The following is a 12,163-nucleotide window of genomic DNA, read 5'->3' on the forward strand; positions in this document are numbered from 1 at the left end:
GTCCCGTTCCCATTTAGATAAACAGGGCAATACAGGTGGCTCTACGGGTGAGGATAACAGGGTATAGGTCTGAGAAAGCACGTGAGTCAATGGGTCAGTTGTTGAGCACAGGTCCTCAAATGGCGTCAGATGTCGTGTAAAGTCCCGCGGGTGTGGTAACGAATGTAGGAAATGGTGTAGTTGTAAAGCCGTCCAGAACGGTAGACGGAATGTCCCTGACGCCATAGTAAGTTCCGTCAAAGAGGGCCAACTCCCCTCCGTCAAGAAACTGGCCGCGCTGTCGTGGCCGGCTTCCACCAGAGACGCGTAGTTAGCACAGCTTAAGCCTGGTTCAAAACTCGGATGACCTAAGATGGGAAGTAGGGGAGAAAGTACAGAGATAAGGGCAGTCTTGGCGGCGACCGCATGACTGTGTTTCAGCGTCGTGCCAATAAGGGGGTGTAGTTTTAGGGGCGCCGGGAGGTCCCTGTAGCACCACAGGGCTCCTTTCAAGGGTATGCATGTCTGATCCTGTTCAAGTTGTACCCAGAGTTTGGACGCCCCGTTACGTCTCCAGTCAACGATCCTCCCCAAGTGGGACGCCAAGTAGTAGTTACGTACATCAGGAAGCGCAAGGCCCCCCCAACGTTTGGGCAGCGTCAGCTGCGCATAGCGCAGCCTTGGCTTCTTATGAGCCCAGACAAATTTGGTAAAAAGAGCTTGCACTTGTTTAAAAAAAAGAGGTGGTATGTGTATGGGCAGGGCCTGGATGAGGTAAATAAATTTGGGTAGAATGTTCATTTTCAGGAGGTTACATCTCCCAAACCAGGAGTGCAAACCTCCCTGCCATTGCTCTAGAAGTAACCGAGACCTAGTCAGTAGGGGCGGAAAATTAAGTTCAAATGTCTGGGCAATGTGAGCCGGGATTTTCGTACCTAAATATGTCAGAGCTGTGTTCGTCCATTTAAAGCTGAAGTTGGCCCGCAAATCAGAGAGGATTCGAGGTGGTACTGCAATGCCCATTGCTTCGGACTTAGTAAAGTTTATTTGCAGATGGGAAAGCGCACCATACAACTGGAATTCTCTGAGGAGGTTCGGCAACGAAATCCTGGGATTAGTCAAGGAAAACAAAAGGTCATCCGCATAAGCCGATATTTTATAGTGAGAAGCCCCAATTCGTAAGCCTGAGATATCCGGGTTTCGCCTGATATGACAGAGAAACGGTTCTAGGGAGAGGGCAAAGAGCAAGGGTGAAAGCGGGCAACCTTGTCTCGTCCCATTCCCAATGGGAAAGGGACTAGAGAGGACTCCGTTCGCCTTTACTTGAGCTGTAGGGGTAGAGTAGATGTTGGATATCCACCGCAACATCGTATCTCCCAAACCTATGTGACGTAGGACAGAGAACATATAGCGCCAATTAACCCTATCAAAAGCCTTTTCGGCATCTGTATTCACCAACACACAGGGGACCTTTCGGGTTTCTGCAACGTGAAGCAGGTTCAACACCTTAATGGTGTTGTCTCTTGCCTCTCTGTTGGGTATGAACCCCACTTGATCTAAGTTCACAAGGGACTGAATGTGTTGCGCTAGTCTAGTGGCCACAATTTTGGAAAATAGTTTTAGATCTATGTTTAAGAGCGAGATCGGCCTATAGCTACCACACTGGCTAGGGTCCTTCCCTTCTTTAGGAATCAGGGAGATATGTGCCCTCAGAGTGTCTCTCTGAAAGGAAGTATCCCCGCCCAGCGCATTGAAGAAGGTCACCATTCGTGGGCCCAGTAGTGGGAAAAAAGTTTTATAGTATTGGGCAGTGAAGCCATCCGGTCCTGGGGCCTTGTCAACTTTTAAAGCACCCACTGCCAGTTGTAGTTCCGCTAGGGTAATGGGCTCCTCCAGAAGAGCTCGCGTCTCCAGCGGGAGGGAGGGAAGCTGAGAACCAGCAATGTATTCGTCCATTTGAGATTGGCTACGGGTGGAGTCAGGTAGGTTATAGAGACCCATATAGAAGTCCCTAAAGGCGCTAGAAATCTGTATCGGGGTAGAGACCTTTAGACCCTGCGGGGTAACTACCTGCGGGATATAGGATGCTGATTTAATATCTCTGACCGCCTTGGCCAACGTTTTCCCGCACTTGTCGCCGCTTTCATACGCTATACGTCTGGAGACTTGTACCGCCGCCTTTGCTTTATACTGGAGGACTTCTGTTATTTGCATGCGGAGGGTGAGCAGTTCCATCTCCAACTGCGGTGTGGGGACACTTTTGTGTTGGGCTTCAACCGTAGCTAATTTGGCAAGCAAAAGATTAAGGCGTTCGGTCCGCTGCCGTTTAATAAGGGCCCCGTGTTTGATAAGTATGCCTCGGATGACCGTTTTATGAGCCTCCCAGAGAATCCCAGGGTCGCAACCCGGGGTGTCATTGTCTCTAAAATACAGGTCAAGCTCTTTGGTAATATCCGTCAGAATGTCGGGTATCTGTAAAAGGCTCTCGTTAAGTCGCCAAAAAAGCGATCTCGGGGAGGGATGGTCACTGAGGGAGTAAGTCAGAAATATGGGAGCATGGTCTGACCAGGTAATCTGCCCCACTGAAGTGGCGGACACTAAGTGGAGCTGGTCATGTGGTACTAAAAAAAAGTCTATTCTGGAATAGGTTTTGTGTGGGGTAGAGTAGAAAGTGTAGTCCCTCTCATTGGGGTGATGGAGTCGCCATACGTCCCACAGCTGGTGGTCGTGAAGAGTTAGGGCAACACGCTTCTGACAAGTGGGCGGCAAGGAGGACTGTCCTGAGGACGTGTCAAAAGAGGGAGATAACGGAACGTTAAAGTCACCGCCTAGAATCAGCTGGCCCGACTTAAAATTCATTAAATGAGTAAGGGTACGCTTAATGAACCTGTCCTGTAGTACATTGGGTGCGTAGAGGGAGGCCAGCGTAAACTGCAGGTCCCCAATCAGGCCAGTCAGAAAAAGGTAGCGTCCCTCGGGGTCTGCCGCAATCGCCTGGCATTGCCAAGGCAGCCTACGAGAGACCAGGATGAAACACTCCTCTAGATTTTGAGGTAGGGTTCGTTGAGTGATATACCGTGGGGTAATGACGATTTCGGAGCAGGGGTAGCCTATCATCCCGAAAGTGAGTTTCTTGGATAAAGACTATATCTGCACGAGCCCTCTTGAGGTCATGTAGCAACATCCTTCTTTTCTCGGGGGTGTTCAGGCCCTTAGCATTTAGAGATACCAATTTAAAAGAATCCACCGCCATGTCTAGGGAAGGAAACTAAGAGATAGAAGGGGAAGAAAGGACAGAAAGAGGGTGCGAGAGAGAGGGTAGAGAGGGGGTAGATGGGTAAAGGTTATGTGATAGAGAGGCGGGGGGCAGAGCCCGAGCCGCGTCTCCGCACCCCACGTGGGGGGATAAGGTAACAAACTAATTGGAAGACACTAGCTTCATACGTGTAACCCCACGGTAACCCGGGGGTACACTAAGGCCTACGTGGGGTGGGGGTAGACAGAGGACCGGTGTTGAGGTCCCGGTCCCCTCGCCCAACCCGGCATAGAATGGCAAAATTGCCAGCATAAACTAGTCAAACAGTATAAAACATAACAGTTAACATGGAGGTAACCTGAGAGCAAGCTTAGAGTAATGGGAAAGAGCAGATAGTAGGAAATAAACAACATTACAGCCCTAAGGGCCCAAACATATAGCCATACATCTAAGGCAAGAACAGGGGGTGTCCCGCCCCCCACAACACCATTAACATTAGCGCAACACGGCCCCGAAGAGGACAGCGAAAAGCACATCCCCCTCTCCCCCCACCATCGCAGCAGCCGCCCCCCAAGGAAACAGCGCCAGGAGAAGTCCCCGATGGTTGAACATAGAGACCTACATAACGGGACGGCCACCACCCAGCCCCCGAGAACCCCCCCTCCCGGTGGGTCATCCCAACCCACCCGTGAGCCGTTAACACGGTGGAGGACCCTTCCAGTCACAGAAACGGAGCACAAATATCGTGACAGCAGCCAGTTCCAGTACAATAAACGGGGTAGAGGTACTAGTTACAGGTCCAAGGCCCAACCCGTCCAGAGAGTCCTGTGCGGCAGAGAACGAGACCCCCCACAGCACCATCACAGTCTCCACGACCCCCCCACCACCCCACCCAAAACAGGAGGTATCCTACAATCCAGAAAAGGAAACAAGAAAGGATTTCCAGGAGAGGCAGCAGGAGGCAAACTAAGCAACAGAATGGAGAGTCAAAGTACCTGTGGGGGTGCCGAGGAGCCGTCCCTCGATGGAGAGGATGTGTGGCCAGCAAATCCAACAGGACCCATAGGCCCGGGTATCTGAAAACCGGTCACAGGAGTAAGGGGGACATCAGGTTTGGCACAGGCGATGAGGGGAGAGAGAGAAAAAAAAAAAAAAAATATATATAAAAAAGGGAAAAAACGGGGCCAAAGTAAGAAAAAATAATAATAGAATAGTAAAGGGGATATGCCAGGGCCCACCGTCTCACCACCAAAATCCACTTGCAAAAGGTGACAAAGACATCTGCCGTGGCGGTGGGTCCGGGAGCACACACAACGGGAGGTATGCAGCAGCACAGGAGCCGAATAGGCCAGTCAGGTGTATGGCGCTGTGGGAGCAACAGACAGGGACCCCCTACGCCTCCCGGTCGTCTTCCTGTGAGAGGGCACGAGGACGTCTGCTACCCCTCTGCATTCTTCGCGGCAGCGGGGCAGAGGAACCAGAGCCAGCCGGCCGTCCTTGTATGCGGGGGAGGTAGGCCAGCCAATTCGGCACTTCCACTGGATCCGAGCCAAGGAAAACAAATAGTTCCGGGAGGGCCTCCGGTGACCGCAACAAAAAGTAGCGCTGGTCTTTAGCGAAGGTCACCGAGATAGGAAACCCCCAGCGGTAAGTAGCGTTACATTGCCGAGCTAGGGTCAGAAGTGGTTTCAGCAAGGCCCGCCTGTACAGAGTCGGCCTGGAGACATCAGGTAGGAGCTTTACTCGAGCCCCATCAAAATCAATGTCACCTACTTCCCAGGCCTTACGCGCAACGATTTCCTTGTGCGCGTAGTGGTGTAGGCGGCACAGTATATCCCTGGGCCGGGCCGGGTCTGACGATTTAGGGCCCAGGGCCCTGTGGACCCTGTCCACCTCGATCCTGTCCGGCAGCTGGTCACCCGCGATTTGGCGGAAGATCGCCGTCACCGTGGCCAAGAGGTCTCCCGGTCCTGTAGCCTCTGGGACGCCGCGGATCCGCACATTATTCCGGCGGCTCCGGTCCTCCATCTCCTCCATACGCAGCTGCATCTCCACTGCAGCGCGAAAGTGGTCCCTCTGCTGTGATTCAAGCGCAGCTACCCTCTGCTCCAGGGAAGTCGCCGAACGCTCGCCCGCCGCAACGCGGGCATCAAGGCACTGTACCTCCTGGTGGACGGCCGCCATCTCCGCTCTGTGCGCCGCCTCCACTCTGCTGACGATAGCCTCCATGTCTGCCTTGGTCGGCAATGCCTGCAGAATGGCCCTCAGGTCCGGATCCACCCCATACACCGGCATGGTCTCGGGATCAGCCATCTCTGCGGGCGGCACCGCCGGGGAGCCCGGGTACAGTAGCGGGCTCCGTGATCCCTCTGACAAGGCCCGCTCCTCCCCCACTCCCGGGACCGGAGCATCCGAGCCATGCGTCTCCGCCATCTTATGTTCCGCAGGCCCCGCACTCGAGCGCTGGAACAACCGCTGCAGGTCGCCGGAGGCTTGGGAAGATTCAGCTCGAGCGTGCAGCAGTTTAGTGCGCTGGGCTGCCCGCTTCTTGGAGGACATTATGCTGGGCGAAAAAGTGGTTAAAAGCCGGGTTGGACGTAAGGAAGCCGGGAGCTCAGGAGAGACACAGCTTCACACGGCCATGTCCAGACCACGCCCCCCAGATGGGTATTTTGAACTGGTGGCCATGTCCTGTAAGTAAAGCTGCACGATTAATTTTATATAGAATAGCAATCTCTATTCACCCCAGAACCCCCCCCCCCCCCACGCACACACGATCTCCAGCCTGGATTACTGTGATATTTTTTTTTTTTCGGAAGTAGCCTGGACTGGAGGAGAAGCTGTCGGAACCAGCGTGGAACACAAATGGCGCCAATATCGGAATTGACGTCAGCAACCGGAACTGACGTCAGTCAGCAGAGAGCATAGTGCCCAGCCTGGACTGCGCAACCGCAATCAACACGCCACTCGCTCCCGATGGTCGGGGCTGGTTATTCATTTAATACAGCAAGGGGTGGATGTATGGTTATACATTGAACAATCAACACGATGCTCTGGGCTGGTTATTATAATGGGTGCTTTTCTCAAAGGGGCGGATGTATGGAGAAAAGCATCCGCCCATTATAATAACCAGCCCCGAGCATCGTGAATGTATAACCATACATCCGCACCTTTGAGAAAATCATCCGCCCCTTTCTATCTTTATAACCATACATCCGCCCCTTGCTGGCTTTATAACCATACAACTTGCTGTATTAAATGACTAACCAGCCCCGAGCATCGGGAGCGAGCGGCATGTTGATTGCGCATGCGCCATCTACAGCTGATTTTTCTTTTTTAAATTACCATTTTAAAGAATCGTGATCTTTATTCTAAGCAAAAGAATCGCGATTCTCATTTTTCCCAGAATCGTGCAGCTCTACCTGTAGGTAACTCTTGATTCTTCACAGGAATAGAGTCGTTTTAAAACCTAGGCTGAAGCCACCTTTGGAAGGAAGGCCTTTCGCCTTACTGAGGATATTGTCTTGCCATCCTTTTGTTTAGTGCCATTTAACTAAAAGGAGATTTCCCTTCATTGCCCAAATGTGGTCAGAGCATTCCGTGTGGATCGCTCGGCTGCACTTTCTGTCAGGCTCTTTAGCATTAAAAAAAGCACCTGTAAAGTGCTTGAAAGAAGCCTCATCTGCAATCCCAATGTAAAAGCCTGAGTGCTTTCACACTGAGATCCCTTTCATACTGGGGTGTTTTTCAGGTGCTTTAGCTTAAAAAAAAAAAGCGCCGGAAAGAAGCCACAACTGAAATCCCAATGTGAAAGCCTGAGTGCTTTCACACTGTGCTGGCAGGGCATCAAAAAAAGTCCTGCAAGCAGCTTCTTTGCAGCGTTGAAATCAATGGGAAGCGCCTGAAAAGCGACTGCAAAGCGCTTTTGGCAGCGTCGCTTTGTGGGCGCTTTTAACCCTTTATTTGGCTGCTAGCAGGGGTTAAAAGCGCCTCACTAGTGCTCGAAAAACGCTGGTAAAGTAGCGGTTTACAAGCATTTTTCGGGCGCTGGCAGCGTGAAAGGGCTCTTAAAGCACTTGGACTTTCATTTTGGGATTGCGGATGAGGCTTCTTTCAAGTGCTTCACATGTGCTTTTTTTTTATGCTAAAGCTCCTGAAAAACACATGAAAAATGCCCCAGTGTGAAAGGGGTCTTAGGCTCCAGTTTCACCATTTCTATGTTCCTGGATTTCCTTTGAAAGCTTACTCTACTGGATATGTGAGCACTGTCTCTAAGACTGCCCATTGACTTTTGTATACATTTTCTCAAGGTTTCACCAACTGGATGATTTGGCGTCTGTCCATTTCAATTTTGTATGCAAAGTGTCACAAGGCAGCTCTGCAAATTGCCCACACTTTCTTTTTTTTTGGCCCGTTTGCCTGTGCTACCCACCTATCTGATGGACTTCTGTTGTCCCAGAATCCTGTTTCCCTCAATGAATGATACGAAAAACAGGATTTTTGTACTCATTCTAAAATCTTTTTCTTGGGAGGAACATAGATTATCCCACTCCTCCCGTGATTATGAGCACTGCTCCTGGTATTGCATACTACAGACTGAAGCATGCTAACTGTTGAAGGGGTTATATTTGCTAGAGCCAGTCTACAGTCTTCTAATGTCCAATCCTTCTGTAGGCAGCAGTATAACCCAGTTGTCCTCAAAATCCTGTGTCCCTCAATGGACTCCGAGCAAGGCATTGCATAAAATTCCATTATTCAGTGCTGCAGACTTGGGGGGCTGTCATCCTCTGGATAATTATAACAGATTGTCCTAAAACAAGCAGTGGGATGGCCTTGGAACATACCTTTCCTTGCTGCGGAAATAAGGCAAAGGATATTGGAGTCATTATCCCAAAGGTGAGAGTAGCAATCAGAAGTTTAACAACCGTAAAAATTCCAGGATTACGGAGCATGTGAGGAGATCTATAGAGGAGGGGGAAAAAAAATCATTAGGATGATGAGTTCAGTCACGTGCTTCTCTGAGGGCAGCACTCCTCAGTCACATGACATTTGCCACAAATAAAAGCAGTCATGGAAATTCCAACATCTAACACCCAGAGGGTGTTCCTATTTCACCATAAAGTGCAGCTGTACTGTTACCAGATTACAAGATTTTTATATTATAAATTCAAACTGAGAATCGTATTGTAGAGTCAGCACCCATCAGAGCATCTTATTGTGCAAACTGTACCCTGCCAGACCATCATATTGAGCAGTCAGCACTCCCCTAACCATCATAATCGTACAATCTGCACTCCACCAACCATCATATTGTACAATCTGCACTCCCCTAACCATCATAATCGTACAATCTGCACCCCACCAACCATCATATTGTACAATCTGCACTCCGCCAACCATCATATCATAAATCTGCACTCCCCCAACCATCATATCATACAATCTGCACCCTCCAACCATCATATCATACAATCTGCACTCCCCCAACCATCATATCATACAATCTGCACCCTCCAACCATCATATCATACAATCTGCACTCCCCCAACCATCATATCATACAATCTGCACCCTCCAACCATCATATCATACAATCTGCACTCCCCCAACCATCATATCATACAATCTGCACCCTCCAACCATCATATCATACAATCTGCACTCCCCCAACCATCATATCATACAATCTGCACTCCCCCAACCATCATATCATACAATCTGCACCCTCCAACCATCATATCGTACAATCTGCACTCCCCCAACCATCATATCATACAATCTGCACCCTCCAACCATCATATTGTACAATCTGCACTCCTCCAACCATCATATTGTACAATCTGCACTCTCTAACCATCATATTGTACAATCTGCACTCCTCCAACCATCATATCATACAATCTGCACTCCCCCAACCATCATATTGTACAATCTGCACTCCTCCAACCATCATATTGTACAATCTGCACTCCTCCAACCATCATATTGTACAATCTGCACTCCTCCAACCATCATATTGTACAATCTGCACTCCTCCAACCATCATATCATACAATCTGCACTCCCCCAACCATCATATCATACAATCTGCACTCCTCCAACCATCATATCATACAATCTGCACTCCCCCAACCATCATATTGTACAATCTGCACTCCTCCAACCATCATATTATATTGTACAATCTGCACTCCTCCAACCATCATATCGTACAATCTGCACTCCTCCAACCATCATATCGTACAATCTGCACTCCTCCAACCATCATATCATACAATCTGCACTCCTCCAACCATCATATCGTACAATCTGCACTCCCCCAACCATCATATTGTACAATCTGCACTCCTCCAACCATCATATTGTACAATCTGCACTCCCCCAACCATCATATTGTACAATCTGCACTCCTCCAACCATCATATCATACAATCTGCGCCCTCCAACCATCATATCATACAATCTGCACTCCCCCAACCATCATATCGTACAATCTGCACTCCCCCAACCATCATATCGTACAATCTGCACTCCTCCAACCATCATATTGTACAATCTGCACTCCTCCAACCATCATATCGTACAATCTGCACTCCTCCAACCATCATATTGTACAATCTGCACTCCCCCAACCATCATATTGTACAATCTGCACTCCTCCAACCATCATATTGTACAATCTGCACTCCCCCAACCATCATATTGTACAATCTGCACTCCTCCAACCATCATATTGTACAATCTGCACTCCTCCAACCATCATATTGTACAATCTGCACCCTCTAACCATCATATTGTACAATCTGCACTCCTCCAACCATCATATCATACAATCTGCACTCCCCCAACCATCATATTGTACAATCTGCACTCCTCCAACCATCATATTGTACAATCTGCACTCCTCCAACCATCATATTGTACAATCTGCACTCCTCCAACCATCATATTGTACAATCTGCACTCCTCCAACCATCATATCATACAATCTGCACTCCCCCAACCATCATATCATACAATCTGCACTCCTCCAACCATCATATCATACAATCTGCACTCCCCCAACCATCATATTGTACAATCTGCACTCCTCCAACCATCATATCATATTGTACAATCTGCACTCCTCCAACCATCATATCGTACAATCTGCACTCCTCCAACCATCATATCGTACAATCTGCACTCCTCCAACCATCATATCATACAATCTGCACTCCTCCAACCATCATATCGTACAATCTGCACTCCCCCAACCATCATATTGTACAATCTGCACTCCTCCAACCATCATATTGTACAATCTGCACTCCCCCAACCATCATATTGTACAATCTGCACTCCTTCAACCATCATATCATACAATCTGCACCCTCCAACCATCATATCATACAATCTGCACTCCCCCAACCATCATATCGTACAATCTGCACTCCCCCAACCATCATATCGTACAATCTGCACTCCTCCAACCATCATATCGTACAATCTGCACTCCTCCAACCATCATATCGTACAATCTGCACTCCTCCAACCATCATATTGTACAATCTGCACTCCCCCAACCATCATATTGTACAATCTGCACTCCTCCAACCATCATATTGTACAATCTGCACTCCCCCAACCATCATATTGTACAATCTGCACTCCCCCAACCATCATATTGTACAATCTGCACTCCTCCAACCATCATATCATACAAGCTGCACTCCCCCAACCATCATATCATACAAGCTGCACTCCCCCAACCATCATATCATACAATTGCACTCCTGCAACCATCATCATATTGTACAATCTGCACTCCTCCAACCATCATATTGTACAATCTGCACCCTCCAACCATCATATCATACAATCTGCACTCCTCCAACCATCATATTGTACAATCTGCACTCCCCCAACCATCATACTGTACAATCTGCACTCCTCCAACCATCATATTGTACAATCTGCACTCCTCCAACCATCATATTGTACAATCTGCACTCCCCCAACCATCATATCATACAATCTGCACTCCCCCAACCATCATATCATACAATCTGCACTCCTGCAACCATCATCATATTGTACAATCTGCACTCCTCCAACCATCATATTGTACAATCTGCACTCCTCCAACCATCATATTATACAATCTGCATGCTTCCAGACAGTCATGCAGTGAGCACTCCACCAGGGCATCATATAGCACAATCTGCGAGACCATTATATTGTACAATCTGCAGCTTCATATTTTCAGATTTTTGCATAATGAGAAGTCATGTAGCACAGTTTACACCATGAGAAAATGAGGCTGTGTCCAATATGACTCTCTGAGAAGGTTGGGAGAGATAGTTCAGCAGACTGAGCAGGGGAGGGCACTTACCTTCTCACCAATGAGGGGGTGAGTGCTGTGACACCGCATAAAAATGCTCTAGAGAGAGCAGTTTCCTTCACTGCCTGAAAGAAATGATTTGATGTTAAAGGGGCACTCCAGTAAGATATTGAGATTTTACATTAAAATGAATTAACGGAAATGAGGCTGGGTGCTCCAATTAATAATCCCTTCTGGTTGCCGGACTCCTCAGCATTTAAACAGCTATAATTCTCAATAAATGCATTGCTATTGCAGCTCCCCCCACACACACTGGAGCAGGAGAGGGTGGTTGCACTACACAGTCATGCTGCAGGTTCACAAGAACTTGATGAATATCTACATCAATCAGCTTCCTATTTCCTTTGGGACATGAAATCTATTAGGTTGATTCAAGTGACTAGTGTAAGTCTACCCATAACATAGTTTTATTACCTGTTAATCCTGGCAGTAGATCTGCTATGTTTTCACTTCCTATAACAAGGTGACAACGCTGCTTGTTCTCCAGTCACACAGCAGCATTGACACCCTGTAGACAGGGTCATGTTAGATGAAAATTTAATTTT

The 12,163-nt window shown here is 48.5% G+C and overlaps 1 protein-coding gene across 2 annotated transcripts in view; it reads right to left on the bottom strand.

The window, feature by feature from the left end:
- The window catches only part of SFXN4 (sideroflexin 4), a 36,554-nt gene that overhangs the window by 2,372 nt on the left and 22,019 nt on the right, over positions 1–12,163 (bottom strand). For both annotated transcript variants that reach the window (XM_077455461.1, XM_077455462.1), the window contains exons 12-13: positions 11,610–11,683; positions 8,080–8,197 (exon numbers count right to left, since the gene is read on the bottom strand). In XM_077455461.1, coding sequence (XP_077311587.1) covers positions 8,080–8,197; positions 11,610–11,683 — 192 coding nt within the window. The remainder of the gene's footprint in view (positions 1–8,079; positions 8,198–11,609; positions 11,684–12,163) is intronic.

Source organism: Lithobates pipiens, unplaced genomic scaffold (genome assembly GCF_037356315.1).
Source record: "Lithobates pipiens isolate NorthernLeopardFrog02 unplaced genomic scaffold, aLitPip1_a1.2 Scaffold_25, whole genome shotgun sequence".
NCBI lineage: Eukaryota > Metazoa > Chordata > Amphibia > Anura > Ranidae > Lithobates > Lithobates pipiens.